Below are 19,125 nucleotides of genomic sequence, written 5' to 3'. Positions count from 1 at the left end.
CAGCATGGCCATAGTAGCAAGCGGTGGCATGGTCCAGCACGGCGTGATCCTGCATGGCATGGCTGGCACAATCCAGCATGGCATGATGACAGCCTGGGGTGGCATGGCATGGCTTGGTCCAGCATGGCACGGCCACTGCAGTATGGTGGGATGGTCCAGAATGGCCACAAATGCAAGGAGTGGCATTGTCCTGCATGGCATGCTTTGGTCTAGCAGGGTCACTATAGCATGGGATGGCGTGGTCCAGCCCAGCTTGGTCCAGCATGGCCACAGCACTGTGGGATGCCTCATTACACCATGGCCACAGCATTGTCCATCTGTGGAATGGCCATGGAATGGTCCATTCCCCTTGGCCATGGGGTAGCACAGTCCAGCACAATATGGCTTGGTCCTGCCTGGCACGACCATGGCAGCGTGGTTTCACACAGTCCCACATGGCATGGCTTGGTCCAGCACAGCATGGTGCTGCATGCCTCTCTGTAGCATGGCCAAGCATGGACAGGATCCCTGCATCCCCTGGCCCTGTGCCTGGACTGGGGTGGATAAGGGGGGTTCTGGCAGGGCCCAGGGGGCTCAGCCAGGGGTCCTCCGGATGGTGCTGTGGGGGAAGTGGAGGAGCCTAGCCAGGAACAAGGCAGCAGTAGGACACACCTTTATTTCCATGTCTCGTGGCCATAATGTGGCAAGTCCCCACTCCCCACCCCACAAGCCCTTGGTCCAGAGGGGTTTGGTGGCCACAGCTCCTCAGCCGTCCCACGCAGGGGCACCAGCGTGGCGCGGGGCCAGTGGCCCTGACTCGGACACGGCTGGTGAGTCGCTGGTTCGCACCTGGGTGAAGATGCGGTTGCGAGTGCCGAAGAGGGTCCTATGAGCGTGGCTGCGGGGGGTGTAGGGCCTGCGCTGGCTGTGGAGCGAGCAGAGCGGGGCCCTGAAGACCTCCTGGAAGCCCCGGCGGAAGTTCTCATTGAAGTAGCCGTAGATGATGGGGTTGGCGCTGCTGTTGAAGAAGGCCAACCAGTGGGCGAACGGGTAGACGTAGACGGTGAGCAGGCGCAGCTGGCCCTCGCTCAGCTGCCCGTAATCCGTCAGCAACATCAGCGTCCAGAGGGGCAGCCAGGAGATGGTGAAGAAAAGGGCAACAATGATGAGCATGTTGATGACCTTGGCCTTCCTCCGGGAGATCCTCCTCCCCTCCGTCTCCTCTCCACCATGGGCGGGCGCCACTGACTTGAAGAGCTTGAAGGCGATGCGGGCGTACATGATGACGATGAGGGCGAGGGGAGCCACATAGATGTGGGAGAAGAGGACGGTGGTGTAGATCCTCCTCATCCCTGTCTCAGGCCAGGCCTCCCAACAGGAATAGAGAGGGTAGGAGTTGTTGTAGGTGTCCACCATGAAGTGGTGCTCCTCCCTGGTGACAGTCAGGGTGACGGCAGCAGGGCACATGATGAGCAGGGCCAGCACCCAGATGATGGCGATGGTCAGCAGGGCTTTCCTCAGTGTCAGCTTCTGCCGGAAGGGGTGGACGATGCAGCGAAACCTGTGGGAGAACAGCTGATGGTAGCTTTGGGCACCTGGTGGGGACATCCCTGGGGAAGGAGGGCAGCCAGGACCCAGGGTTGGGAATGGAGGGCAAGGTGGGTTGCTCTTTACACGTGTCCTTTGGTGGCAGAGATAAGTTGGTGTTTTCAGCCCAGTGTGGGGAAGGACACCTTGCTGGAATGCCCCATGAACAGCTCTGTGGTCCTCCTGGAGAGCTGTGACAGGCTCCTGACATTCCCAAGAGCTTCCCTGCAATGGGAACCGCACAGGGCACCTGGACCTGCTGGACATTGCTTGGTCCCCACATCCCCACATCCCCGTGCCAACATACCTCTCCACAGCAATGGCGACCAGCGTGAAAACAGAGGCGGAGACGGACATGCCCTGCACCAGGCCGCTCATTTTGCACATGATGTTGTCAAAGGGCCAACCTGTGAGGGGACACTGGAGGCTGTAGGTGCCTCTGGCTCACCCAGCTCCCTTTAGGTGTCCCTATCCACTGTGTTGTTGCTGGGGGATGCCAAGTCCTGCTCCTAAGAGGGGTCTTGTGTGGAGATAGCCTTTAGCAGCATGGATCCTTAAAGAAGAACCCCAAAACTGGTAAAAAGGATGCACATTACACTTAGAAACTCAAGGAACATGGTGGCTGTCATTTTTCCTACCAACTTTGGGACCCTCAATCAGAAGGACTTTAATCTTGTTTCTTGACCCCAATACCAAGACCATAAATAAATCACACCCCATAATCAATAGATACAAACCCTGCCCTATGGCCTGGCTGCTGCTGCAGCTGAACCCTCCCAGTGCCTTATCTTTGGAAAGGTCAACAGGCAGAGCTGAGCCAGCACAGGAGAAGGTGGATGTAGAAAGGAGGTTTTTTTCAATGTTGCTTGGTAAAGAATGGCTGGACTTCAAACAAATATGCAAATGCAGCATTAGGGACAAACTTAAATGGCCAGAACCTAAAAAAAAAAAAAGGTCTTTCCCCCTTCCTCTCCTTGCTCACCTGTGATGAGATTGTCCACCAGGGTGGTGGGCATGCAGAAGATGCCCACCAGCAGGTCACTGATGGCCAGGTTGAGGAGGAACATGTTGGTGACCGTGCGCATCTGGCGGTTCTTCACCACCACGAAGCACACCAGGACATTGCCGATCACGCACATGAGGAAGATGAAGGTGTAGGCCAGGATAAACATGAGAGCCACGGGGGAGGAGTGCTGGTAGTACGCCAGGAAGGTGGAGTTCTCCCTCAGGAGGTGGTTGGCACTGGAGTTGGGCCACCAGGTACCATTGGAAGGGCCTGGGGAAGGGAAAGCAGGAAAATGAAGCCAGGAGAGAATAAAGCAATTATTCCCTTCATTTCTTATGCCTCCAGAGGTGTGTTTTCATATTTATTCCAGTGCCCAGACTGGCTGGGACATGTCCTGCTGTACTCATCTCCATGCCCCAACAAGTCTCCTCCTTGGGTTACACAGCTCAAGGTTTTCCAGCACCTCGGCTGAATTATTTTAAATCATGATTGTTTTATACCATCAATGTAATTATTATTTGATACAATTATTGTGTGATATCGTTATTACTTTATATTATTAGTATTTGCATCATTCTTTTGATGAGGAATTAGGGCGGCCCAGAAGACATCCTAATCTCGTGGGCCTTTTTTTTAGGGATGATGCAAGGAAGACAAATCCACATCCTGACACTCCAGTGCTCCGGCCTTATGGGAGTTGTATCCGTGCGGTCCCAGTCACGGCTGGCCTGGGACCATCCCTGCCCCCGGGCGGCTGCCGCTGCTTCTCCTTGTGCTTCCAAGGTTTTCAATTCGATATTCCGCAAAATCTTATTCTTCCCGGCAAAACCGCAAGAACCAGAGGAAAGGGGCTGAGGCAGAGGACACCCTCCCCTCCTCTCACATCTAAAGCGATAATTGTCTTTCTGATCATTATCTGGGAGGTCCTGATGGAGGCGCGGGGGTGGTATTTTGTCACCAGCAGCTCGGCAGCTCCCACCCTCGGGCTTCCCCAGCCGCACACAGGCAGCGATGCGGGAGGATGCCGGGCGTGGGCAGGAGCTGCCTGCAGCGGTGACGGGACTGGCTCCGGGAGAATCCAGGCTGCAGTTGTGAGCCGAGGAAAGGCACATTTTAGCTTTAAGGCTCAGCCTAGACACCTGCAGGTCAGCCCTGCGCTGACAGCCCTCCAAAACCGCTGTGTGCTGGGCAGCCGGAGCATCCCCCATCCCTGCGCCGATGCCGGTGCCCAGCTCACCAGCCGAGATGCTTTTCCCAGCCACCGGGACCACCGGCTTCCTCAAGGTTCCAGCAGGCAGGAGGCCCTATCCAGCCCCTAATACCCCAGTCCTGAGTGTAGGATTTGGGCAACACATTTCCAGTGGGGATTCAGAAAGGCGCTGGGGTGGTATGCAGCTGACACAGGAGAAGGAGGCTCTTGGAGAGGCAAGGGAGTATCGGGATCGAGGGGGCAAGATTCTCCAGATGATCAGTATCAGATGTGTGAACCAGCTCTGTAAGCAGGAGCAATAACGAACACTGTAATGAGATTGCCCAAAACCTGTGATATTAAGCCTAAAACTTTGCTGGACTTTATTTTTTGGGGCTGCAGTGCAGCACGAGCAGTAGGTTGGTGTCCTATAGAATTGGAGTTGGTTTTAAAGCGAGGTGGAAGACGGGGAAAGGAAAACAAGGGGCTGCTGAGCACCCGGGTGGGTGCTGAACGGATGAGTGAGTGGATGGATGGATGGATGGATGGATGGATGGATGGATGGATGGATGGATGGATGCAGGCTTCCTCAGCTCACCACTGACTGACACCACCTGACGTGAGGACAAGGGGATGGGGGGACCGCACGGGGGACGATGGATTACCTGCCTCCCTGCCCGGCTGTGGGAAACCACCGCAGGGAAAGGCTGGTCTGATGGAATAGGGGGCTGACATGAGGGGTGGATAGCTTTTCTGGGAGGATAAAATCAATCAGATCTTAGCACTCACCTCCGCCGGCCCGACCCGGCTCCGGGGGCTGCATCGCTCCCGTGCAGAAGGCGATCTGCTGCCCGGGGAGGGAGCGCGGTTCGCCCCCGTCCCTCGCTCCGTTCCTCCCGCCCGGTCCGGAGCCCCGGAGCCCCGGAGCCGCCGCCGCGGTGCCGCCGCGCCGGTTGCGGCTGCTCGCCGGCTGCGGCGGAGAAGGGGAGGGGGTGCGGGGGGAAAGAGCCTCCTATCGCCATGGATACCCGGGTAGTCCGGGTCTGTGGCCCCTCGCTGCCACCGAGGTCCCCACAGTGATGCTGGCAGCTGGTGGCTGGTGTCCCCAGCAGCGCTCCTGTCCGTCCCGGGAGGAAAATATGCCAGGAGCCTCAAAACGAGTGGGGAGATCCCCCACCCATCAATCCACACAGAGGGAAAAGCAACACGATGTTTAGAGATGCTGGTCCTGGTTTCAGGATGGTCCACTCAACCCCAGCTCCTCTGGCATGCCCAACATCTCTCACCATAATCTTTTATCAAAGTTTGGCAAGTCTAGAAGTCAAATATTTACAGGATTTACCGTTCCTGGCTGTCCCCAGACCACACACAGCATTGGGAAGTATTTGTCCCTTAAATAAAAAAAGGAACAAACAAGGGAGATGTTTAAACAAGGCATTCTGAGATAACACCTGGAGTTTCTCTCAGGAGTTTTTCTTTTGCAGGCAGCCAGCTGCTAAGGTACATGGCTGTGCTTAGCAGTGGCCAAGCCAAGCCAAGAAGCCACTCTCTCCAGGACATTTCTTCCTGGGAAGGGAATCAGCACAACTTGAGGACCCACAGCACCCAAGAGGTGGGCACACACTTCTGGGGACAGCCACGGGATCAGCAGCGTGTGGGGACCTACTGGCATTGGGTCACTTTGGCTTCCACGGTGAAAAAAACAGAAGGGAAGAAAATTTTTTTGGAAAACAAGGATTTTTCCAGGGAATTACCCCTTGAATCTGGGAGAATCCAGTTGGAGGCTGCAGTGAGCAGCTGAGCGAAGGGGCTTCTCTAAGGACAAGACTGGTAATTCAAATTTAATCAGATACAAAGCCCCCAGTGTAACAGGAAAGCATTTAATCAGGCACTTGGCACACCACCACTTTGTCAGCAGTTCCAGGGAGAACCCTTACAGCTGCAGGGATATCCTCCACCATCCCACTGCTCCCCGTCAGTGCCTGGGTGGCAGGCTGAACGTCCAGATTTCCCCCAGCTCTACCCAAACCTCCCAGCACATGTGTTGCAGCTCCTCTGCAAAACACATAAGCAGGAGATTGCCTGGCTCGGGATTTGGCAGAGCCATCCCTTCACGGGGGAGCCCCACTGCTTGCTTTTAATTTAGGAAAATTGAGGCACTCGCTCGGGTTTGGGAACCTCTGGCTGCAGCTTTGGGGCATAAACGGGGGCGTAGCAGGGACTGACCTAAGGCAAACCACTCTGGTGGGCAGTCACCCCTCGGGACAGCTCGGGCAGCCTGGGATCCTGTCAGGCTCTAGGGATGGGCTCCTCTGGAGACAGCAGCAGGTCGAAGGGAACCAGGGGCTGGACCAGCAGCCGCACCTCAGGGCTGACGGGGTTCGCCCGCAGGTTGAGGCTCCGCAGCAACGCCATGGAGGCCAATTTATCCGTTGGCACCTCTGGAAAGACAGCACAGAGGTGAGAATCTGCCCTGGAGAGGGGTGGAGGGGATGAAAGATCCTTTTGATGGACAGCCTGCAGCAAACGCGGCTTCCTGACTGCCTGCAGGCTTTGAGCAAAACAGAATCACAGTGAAATATTAATTTATCCAACTGCTCAGGCAAATGGGTATTGGTTGGACTCAATAGAGGTATTTTCCAACATAAGTGATCCTGTGATTCTAAGGAATGTATCAGCAAGGTGCAAACATGAAGATATCCAGTGTGGGCACTGCCCCCCAGTTCTCCCAGCACTAATAAAACCCCTGCTGGGACATTAAATTGGGATTCAAAGACTTATTCCCTGATTTTATCCCCAGTGTTGCAATGCCCAGGAGTCCTCTCCAAGCTAACAGGAAGGCACATGGTCTTTGCCCTTGTTGGACAGGCTGCAAAATGGCCCTCAGCCATCAAGAGGCACCCTTCTGTTTTGCATTTTCCACCAGTTTGGGTGTTGTCCTTCAGAAAACATGACATTTATAAACTCCGCATTAAAAAAAAGGTGCAGCTCAGCTGGATTGTCCCAATGTGAATCCACTGAGAGCAGAGGAATCAGACCAATATGAAAACCTAAACCTAATCAAGGTCATTAAAAGGTGATAGATTTTGCTACAATTCACAATATTTTGAGCTAGCAAAGCCCACTTGTCTGATTTACCTAGACCAATTTCTTTATAATTTGGCCACCAAAATGACAAGAGCCTTTTCTATCCCAGCTCCTGCTTCCTCTGCCAGCACCTGGAGCAGAATTGCGATGTTGTAATTATATCTGGTAGATGATTATGTAATTTTTAAACCATGAAACTTATTTTATGCTGGAAAAATACTCAAACACTTCAATGCCTTTGTTTTTTCCCTCTTTCTCCTCCAGAAAATCGTGTTATTTTCCTTACACAAATTCCCTAGGAGCACATAGCTCATCAGGCAGAGCTTCACATGAATTTTTTTAATAACTCTTCTTCATGGTGGATTTGTTCACTGCCATTCCCCCGTATCATTTTGCTAATTTTTTTTTCCCTTGAAGCACCAAAGTAATATATTTTTTCATACATCTTCCTTTTTAATCATGATCTAAAACAGTGGAGAATAAGTTTCATCATCCTCTATGCAGCACGATAAAGTTAAAAGTGCTTTCACCCATTTTGCTTAAATTAGGGAGTTTAGTAAAGTATTTCGGGGACCAAGATCTTCCCAGGCTGGGAACAGCTCAGCTCTGCTCCTTAATTCCAGGTGAGGTGCAGTGACTCACCCCTGGCATGAAGGGACAGGCAGGGCACATGGTGCAGCCTGTAGCTGTGGGGTTGTGCCCTGTGAGCCACAAATTCCTCGAGAAACAACCCAAAGCATTCCTTGCTGCCTTCCCAATGGATGAGGCACTTGCATTTGAGCCTGAATTATTCATGCTGGCTTCACCAGGGAGGGAAAAGGCTTCTTTACATAATTAATGCAGAATGTGAGAATAAGTGAGTGGAATGGTCTGGGTTGGAAGGGGACCTTAAAGCTCATCCAGTCCACCCCCTGGATGGAGGCAGGGACAGCTTCCACTGTCCCAGGTTGCTGTCAGCCCCATCCAGCCTGGCCTTGGACACTGCCAGGAATGCACAGTGTCTCTGTGTCAGTGTCTCATCACCCTGACAGGCAAGAATTTATTCCCAATATCCCATCTAGCCCTACTCTGAGTTTGAAACCATCCCCCTTTGTCCCATCTTGACATTCTCAGGAGGACAAAATTAACCACAGCTGCCCCCAGCAGTGACCTCCCCAGCCTTGGCAGCAGTCTCAACATCATCCCTATTAAACCATTAATCAAGACATAAGGGAAAGAGAAGCTGAAGCTCCTGGCACCAAAATATCCCCATGGATTTGGGAGCTTTAAACGTTGATTTGATATAAATCTAATTACCAGGGAAAGAGTTAAAAGCACTGACAGTAATAGCTACATAATTACAGTTTGTTTAGATGAAAAGGCTGGCTTGTGGCACTAAATGTCTCCTTCACAGAGCCCACAGGCTCCAGGCAGGCATTAATTAATCTCCTTTCACTCCTGTTTCCCTTTGGAAAACATCACCTACCAACTCCAGTTCAATATGTCTTAGCAAGTCACTCAGCTGTTTCAGCAGGAGCTTTTAAATCAGATTTGCAGCCCTAGTAGGAGCTCTCCAGCATCTCTGGGATGGCACAGGACAGTCAGGATCAGCACTTGCACAGCACCACAAACCAGGGCATCTGCAACCCAAGAAAACACCAGCTCACGTGCAGGGGAACCTGTTTGGGAAGGGTTGGTGGTAGCAGTATGACTGCCCAGGTTTTTGTTTCCTTGGGAAAAAAAAAAAAAAAAAAAAGGCTGAAACCCCCTGGCTTTCTGGTCTCTACCTCTTCCCTTTCCAGAAAATGTGCAAAATATGCTCACATCACCTATTTCTGCAGCCAGACAGAGTGGTGTGCACTACTCAGACATATCCCTACAACATTTTGCCTTGAAATTGTCAAATTTTACTCTGTTTTTATTTTCCCCGCATCTGGAGGACACCTCTGAGCTGAGGTGGGAGGTGACCCAGCTTGGGTTCCAAGCCACCCCCTCCCCTGGGATCAATCAGCTTGGGTACAACCCTGGAGGCAGCCTTTCCTCCCTGCATATTAGCAGGGAAAAGGCATCAAAAAGCTGCATTCCCTTCTGGCAGCATCCTGCTTCCACACAACAAGTGGGGAAAATGCTGTTCGGAGACCAGCTCGGATGGAAATCAGCCAGTTGAACTCAAAAAGTGATGGAGGGGAACTAAAAGTGAGACAGCTCTCTCCAGGAGGCAGGAGAGAAAAAGAGGGTGAGGAAAAGCCATGTTTTTCTCTGGCTCCTGTGGAAGCAGTTTTTAATTCCAGTGTTTCTACAGGCACAGCTGGGGAGCAGCTGATGTGAGGCTGTTAATAAACCTCATGTTGCAGGGAGCAGCTTTCACAGCAGCAGCTGAAGCAATCCCAGAGAAAACAGCAAAACTGAGTGGACTCTGATATTTGCCTCCCTGGGGGTCCGTGAGGGTTGGGGGATGCTCCAGACTGGGCTCTTTGAGAGCTGCCTGCTAAATAAATTCACTTTTATCTGTGTGCAACAGCTGCCTCTTTTGCCCAGCTTTCACAGACTCCAAAGCCTTCAGCGTTTTGCACATGAAAAATTTTCCTGCCACTGCAGGGCTGAGGGATGAGCAGCTCTTACCATTCCTTTAATTGAATTTTTAGGGGATTTGACAGTGTTAAACAGCGGCTGTTTGTTCTGGGAAATGTTCAGGTGGGCTCATGTCCTTGCTTAGCCTGGCAGCAAACATCCCAGCCCAGCATTCCTGGGGCCGGTTTCTGCAATCAGCTCTGTTTTTTTTAATGAAATCTGGGGATTTTGGCTCACCCCAGCTGGAGGTACCTTTAAGAGCTACATGGTGAATAGGGCAGCTCGAATGGGGCTTGGTTCCCACTGTGCCTGCAGCAGCTTTTCCCTGGGAGGCAAATTTCCTTTCCCGGGAAAGGCAAATGGCTAAGCAGGCTCTGATGATAAAGGAGGTCACTGCTGGGGGCAGCTGTGGTTAATTTTGTCCTCCTGAGAATGTCAAGATGGGACAAAGGGGGATGGTTTCAAACTCAGAGTAGGGCTAGATGGGATATTGGGAATAAATTCTTCCCTGTCAGGGTGATGAGACACAGAGACACTGTGCATTCCTGGCAGTGGCCAACACCCCTCGGGGTGATGCTAAATCACCTTTTTCCAGCGGGAAAAGTCCTCCTCACCTACGATCTCGTTCTCTTCCAGGTCGATGGTCTCCAGGGCGGGGACAGCGGCCAGGGGCTCCGGGAAGCGCCGGAACCGGTTGCGGGAGAGGTCGATGGCCCGCAGGTGCAGCAGGGAGCCGATTTCCTCGGGCAGGCGGTGCAGGTAGTTGCCCGCCAGGTTGAGCTCTGCGAAAAGAGCAGGGAGGTGGTGGGATGCAGGGAAAAAAGATGGGAAAATAAACTAATGCACAGCTTGCTTACAGCCTCTGGCCCCCGTGGACTGCCAGGTGCATCAGTGGGATTCCAGCTCCAAAATTTGGGCTTTTTCCTTTTGCTATTTTCCGTAGTTGTGATTGTAGGTTTGCCTGTTGGGAATACCACATTTAGGAGCAATGCTTTTGTTTGTTTCCTCAGGCTTTCCTAATGAAACTGGGGGGCCTTTTGCAAACAGGATCCATAAAAAATAAGGAATATTTCCTCATAAAGTCAGTGCAATTACCTCCCCAACGGACATTTGTCATGGCTTAAGCTCTCTATATTCATGTGCCTGGACTCCTTCTGAGGAATAAACAGAACAATGGAAGAAAGGTCTTTGGATGTGAAAAATATCTATTTTTTGCAGTTTACCTATCTGTGATGCTTTCCCACCCCAGAAATGAGCTCCTGTGGGCCAGAAGTAGCACTCCTTGGAACAGAACCCAAATCCTGCTGCCCCAGTGCCCTTCTCCAGTGACACAGAGCTTTCTGCACTATAAATACCCACACAAGCTGCTCTGCCCCTGCTAATACCTGGCATTTATAGGTCCTGCCTTATTCAGCCTGTCCCCAGCCCTGGGGCATCTGTTCCTGCTCAGACCCAGCACAGGTCATCACATGAGTGATTGGTTCACTGGTGGAGCAAAGCCCTTGCTGGGAAACAAAGTAAATTTTTCCTTTCAGGGCTTGTTGTGCTGTCTAGAAAATGAAAATTGATTTCCTTTGCTGGATATATTTCCTTTCCCCAGTCAAGGGGTGTTCTCACAGACGATGCTCCAGCTCCAGAACAAGGGAAGCCTTCCCAGGCACTCACCACAGTGGCATTTGTGTGGTATGTTGTGGGAACAAAATTGATTTTAGAAGCTGCCAGAGCATCCCCAGCGCTGGTCCTCGGTGCTCAATACCGTGGTGCTGGATGCTCTGGATGCTTGCATGGCCATTTTTTAATGGATTAGCCTCAGGTTGCCTTCTCTGGGCTCCGAAGGAAGGTGTCCCCGTGGTGCTGATGATCGCTCCCATCTCCTGCAGTGATTAACTCTCATTGATGTCTCACGATGAGGACTAATTAGTCGGCAGAGCCTGGATTGCCATGCTCTGTTATCCCCAAGCTGCCTTTCCTGTCCTCCTCTATCCTCAGCCCCATCCTTGGAGGGATCTGGGGGGTGATCAGTGACTCCACAGCATCCTGATACCAGTTTGGAAGGGTGGGTGAGAGCAGAACCTTCAAGGTGCAGAAGGTATAAGGAAAAATTGATATTTTGGGGTCTGAACTAATGCTTGCAATGAGGTGTGAGCTCAGGGGAGACTCTTGGTGCTTTGCTCCCTCTGCAGCATCCTGGGGGCTCCTGGAATGTCCCAGAGGGTTGGAAGTGGCAGTCCCTTACCTCTCAGCTGGCTGAAGGTGGTGAGGAATCGGCTGGTGATGGACTTGAGCTCATTGTTGGCCAGGGAGATGTGATGGATCCCCTCGGTGACGCTCCTCATGGCTTTGTAGATTCCAACAGGGAAGGTCATCAGTTTGCAGTTGGCCAGATCTGCGCAAAGGCAAGGGTCTAACAACTTCAGTCCTCCTGCTCCCCTGTGTCCCTAATTCCCTGGGGGTGGATGAACAGCCCAGGGATGCTTATTCCACCGCTGAAAAGGATGGATTTCCCTGGGCATGCTCCTGGCTGGATTTCCCATGGTCACGGGTGGTTGTCCCATGGCAAGCGGTGGGGACAGGAAAAAAGATTTTGTTGTTCTTCTCACCTCGTGGCCTTCTTGTTTTGTCCTGAGTTGTTTCTGTTTCGCCTCTCAGGAGACTCCATGGATAGAAACCCCCTTCCCAAAGCCACCGCAGGGGCTGATGTTCCATCCTCCCACATTTCTCTCAGGAGGATGTGGAGAGCCTGAGCAACGAAGCTGGTTTATATCCCAGGGCCAGGAATCCAGTGGGAATAAAAATGAGTGGCTTTCATCTCTCTCCTTTGATGATCTGCACTCTACTCTTGGGTATTAGATGGAAATGGGGAAATTGCAGGAAAAAAGAAATTTGACAAGGCCACATGGGGAAAAATCTGCTCCTGCCACTGCTTGCAAGGAGGGGACACACCCCATGGGATTTTGTGAACCTGCTCTAACTTTGTGGGGCTGAGGACCCTTTGGGGGAACCCTTCTCTTCTCCAGAACCGCAGGGAGGGAATGCCAACAGCTTTTTTTAGACTGTGGCAGTGAAAAATAGAGCCCTGCTCCCGGATACCCGATCCTCGTCCGGGGCCCAGGTGGGAGCTGGGACGGAGCGCTGGGCTTACCCAGGGAATCCGTTTTGTTCTCCACCGTATCGTTCACCTTCCTGGCCACCCGGGCGACCGCCTCGCCCATCCTCTTCTGCATGTGGGTGGCTGGTTCCGCCGGGAACGCGCTTCGGACTGGGGGATCCAGGGCTGGAGGGAGAAACCAGCCACTCTGGCCTCTGGGAGAGGGATACTAAAAATAACTGACAGGATCAGTGTTCCCGGGAGGGAGGGAGGCTGTGCTGGGGCTGGCATGTCCCTCAGGGTGAGATTCCCAGCTTTCCAGGATGGTGCTTTTGGGGTATATAGATGCATCCTATTCCTTGGCTTGGCATATGGGGATGTATCCCCTATCCTGGTATGGGATATGGGGATTCGTCTCCTTTCTTGGTTTGGGAAATGAGGATGCATCCCTTTTCCTGGTCTGAGATATTTGGATGCATCCTCCTTCCTAGTATTGGATATGCCATTTTCCTGTTTTGGGACATGGGCATAGGTGCTTTTTCCTTGTGTGGGATATGGGGATGCATGCTCTTTCCCAGTTTGACATAAGGGGATGCAACCCATTTCCTTATTTGGGATATAGGGATTAATGCCCTTTTCCTGGTTTGGGATATGGAGATGAATGCTGTTCCCTAGTATGGAATACAGGGTTGCAACCTCTTTCCTGGTTTGGGATATGTGGATACAACCCCTTTCCTGATATAGGATATGGGGATACAACCCCTTTCCTAGTTTGGAATGTGGGGCTACAACCCCTTTCTTGGTTTGGGATATGGGGATGCAACCACTTTTGTGGTTTGGGATATGGGGATGCAACCACTTTTGTGGTTTGGGATATGGGGATACAACCCCTTTCTTGGTTTGGGATATGGGGATGCAACCACTTTTGTGGTTTGGGATATGGGGATGCAACCACTTTTGTGGTTTGGGATATGGTGATGCAACCCCTTTTGTGGTTTGGGATATGGGGATGCAACCCCTTTTGTGGTTTGGGATATGGGGATGCAACCTCTTTTGTGGTTTGGGATATGGGGATGCAACCCCTTTTGTGGTTTGGGATATGGGGATGCAACCACTTTTGTGGTTTGGGATATGGAGATGCAACCACTTTTGTGGTTTGGGATATGGGGATACAACCCCTTTTTGGGTTTGGGATATGTGGATGCATTCCTTTACCCCTTTGGACAGTGACTTCATTCAGCTCGGTCTAGCCAAAACATTGTGCCCGAAGGCATCCTGCACAGGACGGAACGGCAGGACACCGCCATCCTTCCTTCCCGCCCTCCCAAAAAAGCAAAAAGCCCATCTTCCCACGCCGGGAGTCGAACCCGGGCCGCCTGGGTGAAAACCAGGAATCCTCACCGCTAGACCACGTGGGAAGCGCGGGGAGGGCGGCGCGGCGCCGCGCCTGCCCCCTGGCGGCGGCGGGCCGGGCGGGGCGGGCCCGGGGCGGGGCCGCTCCGCCCGCGCCGCTCGGCGGGGACAAAGCGCGGCGCCGAGCGGGGGCCATGTCGTCCGCAGGCGGCCGCCAGCCCAGCCAGAGCCGGGCCATCCCCACCCGCACCGTCACGCTCAGCGACGCCGCGCAGCTCCCCGCAGACTACTGCACCACCCCCGGCGGGACGCTCTTCTCCACCACGCCGGGAGGTAAAAGCGCCGCGCCCGCCGGGGCCTCCGGGGCAGCGCGCCCGGGCCAGCCCGCCGCCCCGAACGCCGCGTGTCGCGGGCGGACCGTGCCTCTATCCCGTCTGTATGTCGCTGATACGTAGCGCCCGCCGCCCGCTCTCCTCGACGCACACGCGTGGAGATGGGCTCGTTATTTTTCCGGGACGTACCGGGAGCGCGGAGGGTCCCGGCGGGGCGGCAGCTGGATCCCGGGACGGGTTGGCAGGGAGCTCCCCGCGGGACGCGGGCACCGGGGGCTCGGCGCCTCGTCCCTACCCCGCCCCGGCACGGCGGGGCGGTGACACGCCTCGTCCCGGGGCAGCGGAGAGGGACACGTGGTGTTCCGGCTGCCGCTTCCAGCGGCATCCCCGGGACGCGCTCCCACCCCGGCCATGAGTTTGCCCGGTCGCTGCGCCGGGACAGCGCTGAGCGCCCCGGGGCAGCCGGGACCCGGTTGCCGCCGCGGTGTTTGGCCAGCGCCTGTTGTGCCCAGATAAGAGCGAGCAGAGCGGCGGCGCGCACCCCCCAGCCCTCCCCGCCGATCTGTGGCGGAGAACCTTGGACGGGGTGCCCGTTCCGCCGGGAAACTCCTTCGGCAAACAAGCGCTGCCGAACCGGATTCCCCCACTCTGCTCCCGTCCTCCCCCCAGGCACCCGGATCATCTACGACCGCAAGTTCCTGCTGGACCGCCGCAACTCCCCCATGGCCAAGACCCCGCCTTGTCACCTCCCCAATATTCCCGGCGTCACCAGCCCCGGCGAGGCCGGCGAGGAGCCCAAAGCGGACTCTAACAGCTTGAACCACCAGGAGGGCAAGCCATCCATGGGTAAGGGACACCCGGGGCGGGACGGGAGCGATTTGGGGTAGAGGATGACGCCCCTAAAACTGCTTCCATGGGTAAGGGACCCCTGGGGTGGGACAAGGAGGGATTTGGGGTAGAGGATGATGCCCCTAACACTGCTCTCCTCGCCTCTTGCCAGGGGATGATGCTCAGTTCGAGATGGATATCTGAGCAGGAACCACGGAGAGGCAGCGACTCCCCAGACCTGTGCACACCCCATTCGGCTTAGCAGGATCCGTCCCGGCGAGGTGGAGGTGGCCGTGGTCCCACCAGCATCCCCTCCCCGCCCTCCTCCTCCCCCTCTTTTCTGGGGGGAGCGCAGCTCTGTCTTCTCCCCCTTTGTGGGTGACTGGTCCCAGCACGTGCCAGACGGAGCATCCCTTCTGGATCCGGCCCTATTCCTCTTCTTCCACCTGCCAGCAGCCTGATCTCCACCAGGCTTCTTTTTAAAACATCCCTTTGCCTCTTCTGCTGCCTCGTGCCCTCACAAAATTCCCCTCTTGTTACCCAAACCTCCCATTGCCAGCAGCTTGGTGTTGTGGAGCTGTGTCACCCCCTTTGCCCCCTTCCTCTGGAGAATTTGGGCAGCCTGTCAGGAGGAGGGGGAAACATCACTCCTAAAATCATGGACCTGCTTGCTCCCTGGGGAGGGTGTTCTTTGAGTTTCCCTGGGACGTGTTGGCATTCAGTGAAGGACAGCGTTGGGATCCCGTTCCCTTCAGTGCTCCAGGGATCTGATGTAGTCCCTGCTGGAATCAGCCAGCGTGTCCACATCTCTCCTACGTGGATTTCTTCCATCTTGGCCCTCCAGCCAGGGGCTACATCCCCTACCCACCAGCCAGGACTCACAGCAGTGTAGCCATATATTATAAAACACCCTTGCTTTTATTTTTGGTACTAAAAAGGGGCACTTTACCCCCAACAACTTTTTCTGGGCTGGGGCCGAGTGTCTCTGGGAAAGTGCTTTGTACTGCTTGGGGTTTTTTTTACCCCCCAACCCTTTAAAATGTGAATCCTACAGAGGGGAGATCCCTCTGGCACCGTTGGATGTCTCAGGAATCACTGGGTGTCGCTGGGGGCTGTGGGGGCTCACCAGACACCGCAGGGATGGGGTGGTCTCCTTGCAGGGTGCTGCCATCGGTGCCATCCTCTGCTCAGTTTTCAGGATGGCATTTCTCCCAGCTGGATCATGCTGTTGTGGATAAAGCATTTCCATGTTAACCTCCCGTTTTCCAGCCTGGTATGGCATGGCCATCTTGAGCCTCCCCTAGAGATGGGGTTTCTTCATCCCCCTCTCTCCGTGTGACTCTCACCCGGACTAGCAGCGCTGGGCAAGGCTGTGCCCCCCAATCTCACCAGCCCCCCAGTTCTGAATTTTTACTGCCTGTTGGGAGCTGTCACCAGCTCCACAGCCTTCTCAAGTGCCATTTTATCAGCCCCCACCTGAGTGCCTGCTCCATCCATTTTCCCTCCCTCGCCGGGGTCGCCCCCCACCTCGGTACCCAGCCTGGGGGACCCACGCTGGGGAGGGGGGCACCCCACAGGCTTTGTGCACTTTCCATCCTGTAATTTATTTTTCTAGGTGTGTTTGGCACGGGGAGACGCTGGTGGCGAGCTCCCATCTTCCAGCTGCTTTTCTCACAAAAGGAGAGGGGGCTGCCCCTGGTTTTGGGGGTGGGGGAGGAAGAAGCAAAAGCACAACCCCAGGGAATGAATGGGTTGTCTTTCCCATCCTTTCCCTCGTGTGGGAGGTGAGGTGAACACGGCAGCCCGGCCGTGGGCGCACGAGTGAGTGAGTGCAAGTAGCAATATGTATATGTGTGTGGGTGGGTGGTGATAAGACACACACAAATATATATATTATATATAAATAAATATATTTTCCTTGAAGCTAAGATCCTAGGAGGTCGGTTAGGCCCTCGGATCGAGGGAGGGGCAGGGGCAGGGGGCAAGGACATCCTTGGCAGAGCGAGGACGGCCACCACGGATGCAGGGACCTGGTGCCCTCAGCACCGCTGCTCGTTTTGGGAAACCTGCTCTGCTAGCCAAAAACAATTAGACCATATCCGAGGACAACGTGACTCAATGGACAGGAGCCGGAGGGAAACCTTTTTTGTTGTTTATTTTCTTTTCTCTAAATGCCCCCTTTCCCAACCTCCCTGTGTCTCCGTTCCCCATCCCAGCAACTTTACTCCCCAAAGGTTCTCTTCTGTAAGCGGGCTTGGGGCTGAGCAGGGAGGGAGTGCCTGGCCTCGCCAGGGCGTTCCTCTGCTAGTCAGGGGATCAGTTTGGGATTTCTCTTGTTTTGTACCGTCTCTTCAAGCAGGTGTTTGGGAGGAGAAAAGCTCTCGCCAGTGGTTGCTGTTACAGTGAGATCAATAAACATTTTGGTTCTACTAAATCAAGGTGATTTGGACTGTGATTGAGGGGGTGGGGAGGATTTTCCCTTCACTTTGGAGCAAACTCCCCTCATGGGCTCTCTCCTAGTCATGCCCTGAGAGCAGGGAAGGGTCAAACCCAGAACCAGCAGCTGAGGGTTAAATTGCAAAATGTCCCATACAGAGAAGCCTGATTTTCCCATAGGTCTCCCATGTGCAAAATTGCCCCAAACTTTTGTCCTGACCTCATCCCTGGAAGTCTTCAAGGACTGGTTGGATGGGACTTGGAGCAACCTGGTCTGGTGGAAGGTGTCCATCAAACTCGGCCTTGGAGCCTTCAGGGGTAGGACACCATTAATACATGTTAATAAATTACATTGTAATATATTTAAAAAATTTTTAAACCAGGTCAGTCTCTTTAATACCATCCATTGTAACTGGTGACGGGTCTGAGCAGCAAATGCCTTTTCCTCCACTAGGGTGCTGAGGGAGGGGCAGCAACAGGATGTCTGTCCCCTCCCTCTGGCTACAGAGGGTGCCCCCAAATTTTTGTGGGTGCCTCAGCAAACCACCGGCATCACTTGGGGATGCATCCCTTGAGGACACCTCAGCTCTGTGTGTAAAATATACCACAGTGGCACATCACATTCCCAAAGCATTCAGCTCCCAGGGGTGAAGCTGGGGGGTGTTTCCAAGGGTTCGGGGGGCCTCTTGGAGCACCCTGGTTTGGCTGCACTCGGAGTGGTCCTGCCATGACCTCCCGTGGATTCTGCTCATATTGCAGCAGTTTAATTCTGCAGTGTCAGGGAAATTTGGAGTGTGCGTACGGAGAGGAACACAGCGAGAAAAATTGCTGACGAGGCATTTAGGAGCTGCTTTTCTCTGAATCTGGTTCAGGCTGTGCAATGCCAGTGAGAACTGGTTCCCTCCCAAAATTTGGGGTGTTTTTTATGTGTTAATCCCAGCTACCAAAGCCCCTGGAGTGAGGGGAGTGTGTGTGAATCCCTGGGTTTTGGTGTACTCCTCCCTAAGGAGCTTCTAGATACTGATTTGGGATCTTAAAATGGAGAATTAAAATAAGTTTTAAAAGTTATAGAATTTCAGTCTAGTACTGTAAGTGCAGCAGAGCAGCTGAGGGCAGGGTATTTTGGCTGAGCTGGATGCTGGGAGCCTGGCTAGGATCTCGAATCCCAACGAACAAACTTTCCAGCCCTCCTTTCCAGCTGTTACCATTTTCGGACTAGCTCTGGGCTGCGTTTACATTCCTGGCCCTCCTTCCCAGTGCCAGTGAATGTGTTAACGCCATTTTTCTCCTTTTCCTTCGCCCTGCTGGTGTCCTACAAACACTTATTTGGAGCAGCAGGGCAGTTGTTGATGGTGCTGGGTGTGGGCAAGGCTGTAATGCTGGGGTGGTTCAGGGGGAGGTGGGGTTTGGGTCCTACCTGGGGGGCTCTGAGAGCCACTGTTTTAACCCAAATGGAGTGTGGGAAGGCAGGTAGGAGCTGAAAGGATTGGGGGTTTATGGATTAGCTGAAATAGCATCTTTCTGTGGCAACGAGGGGAGCCTGAAGTCGCCTGATGGATTCACTCCGTGCCATGGTGGACTTTGGGCAGGAGATGAGCTGAGCTGGGTGTTAGACCTGCTGGTACTGGTGAAGCCATGGCAAGAACCCACCGTGGTGCACCCTGTAGGGTGCTGGGAAGCGGCCAGATGG

General features: G+C 53.8%; 3 protein-coding genes and 1 non-coding gene across 4 annotated transcripts; 1 reads left to right on the top strand and 3 right to left on the bottom strand.

Annotated features, from left to right (window-relative positions):
- Positions 1 to 637: 637 nt before the first annotated feature.
- NPFFR1 (neuropeptide FF receptor 1) lies at positions 638 to 4,724 on the bottom strand. Its single transcript, XM_021543883.2, has 4 exons — positions 4,551 to 4,724; positions 2,549 to 2,842; positions 1,874 to 1,973; positions 638 to 1,540 (listed from the first exon to the last, which is right to left on the bottom strand). The coding sequence occupies exons 1-4, from the start codon at positions 4,582 to 4,584 to the stop codon at positions 745 to 747; spliced, it is 1,224 nt and encodes a 407-aa protein (XP_021399558.1). The 5' UTR covers positions 4,585 to 4,724; the 3' UTR covers positions 638 to 744.
- A 901-nt stretch (positions 4,725 to 5,625) lies between these two features.
- Positions 5,626 to 12,700, bottom strand: LRRC20 (leucine rich repeat containing 20). Its single transcript, XM_021543884.2, has 4 exons — positions 12,541 to 12,700; positions 11,635 to 11,784; positions 10,013 to 10,180; positions 5,626 to 6,202 (listed from the first exon to the last, which is right to left on the bottom strand). Exons 1-4 carry the CDS (start codon positions 12,620 to 12,622, stop codon positions 6,051 to 6,053), a joined length of 552 nt encoding a protein of 183 aa, XP_021399559.1. The 5' UTR covers positions 12,623 to 12,700; the 3' UTR covers positions 5,626 to 6,050.
- Positions 12,701 to 13,832: 1,132 nt separating this feature from the next.
- On the bottom strand, positions 13,833 to 13,904 carry TRNAE-UUC (transfer RNA glutamic acid (anticodon UUC)). Its single transcript has one exon. It is a non-coding gene; the product is annotated as a tRNA-Glu (tRNA).
- Positions 13,905 to 13,990: 86 nt separating this feature from the next.
- On the top strand, positions 13,991 to 17,433 carry EIF4EBP2 (eukaryotic translation initiation factor 4E binding protein 2). Its single transcript, XM_021543881.2, has 3 exons — positions 13,991 to 14,172; positions 14,841 to 15,017; positions 15,172 to 17,433. Exons 1-3 carry the CDS (start codon positions 14,034 to 14,036, stop codon positions 15,201 to 15,203), a joined length of 348 nt encoding a protein of 115 aa, XP_021399556.1. The 5' UTR covers positions 13,991 to 14,033; the 3' UTR covers positions 15,204 to 17,433.
- Positions 17,434 to 19,125: the final 1,692 nt, after the last annotated feature.

This window comes from Lonchura striata, chromosome 7 (assembly GCF_046129695.1).
Source record: "Lonchura striata isolate bLonStr1 chromosome 7, bLonStr1.mat, whole genome shotgun sequence".
NCBI lineage: Eukaryota > Metazoa > Chordata > Aves > Passeriformes > Estrildidae > Lonchura > Lonchura striata.
This window is presented reverse-complemented; position numbering and strand designations above follow the sequence as displayed.

Excerpts from the sequence above, each read along its gene's own strand:
- NPFFR1 (XM_021543883.2), bottom strand. The coding sequence starts at position 4,584 with ATGCAGCCCCCGGAGCCGGGTCGGGCCGGCGGAG. Across the intron at positions 1,974-2,548 it reads GGTGGACAATCTCATCACAG|GTTGGCCCTTTGACAACATC; the intron begins GTGAGCAAGGAG and ends GTCCCCTCACAG. Across the intron at positions 1,541-1,873 it reads GTCGCCATTGCTGTGGAGAG|GTTTCGCTGCATCGTCCACC; the intron begins GTATGTTGGCAC and ends GTTCTCCCACAG.
- LRRC20 (XM_021543884.2), bottom strand. The coding sequence starts at position 12,622 with ATGCAGAAGAGGATGGGCGAGGCGGTCGCCCGGGTGGCCAGGAAGGTG. Across the intron at positions 10,181-11,634 it reads CACCTTCAGCCAGCTGAGAG|AGCTCAACCTGGCGGGCAAC; the intron begins GTAAGGGACTGC and ends CTCTTTTCGCAG. Across the intron at positions 6,203-10,012 it reads GGAAGAGAACGAGATCGTAG|AGGTGCCAACGGATAAATTG; the intron begins GTGAGGAGGACT and ends CTGTCTTTCCAG.
- EIF4EBP2 (XM_021543881.2), top strand. The coding sequence starts at position 14,034 with ATGTCGTCCGCAGGCGGCCGCCAGCCCAGCCAGAGCCGGGCCATCCCC. Across the intron at positions 14,173-14,840 it reads CTTCTCCACCACGCCGGGAG|GCACCCGGATCATCTACGAC; the intron begins GTAAAAGCGCCG and ends TCCTCCCCCCAG. Across the intron at positions 15,018-15,171 it reads GGAGGGCAAGCCATCCATGG|GGGATGATGCTCAGTTCGAG; the intron begins GTAAGGGACACC and ends GCCTCTTGCCAG.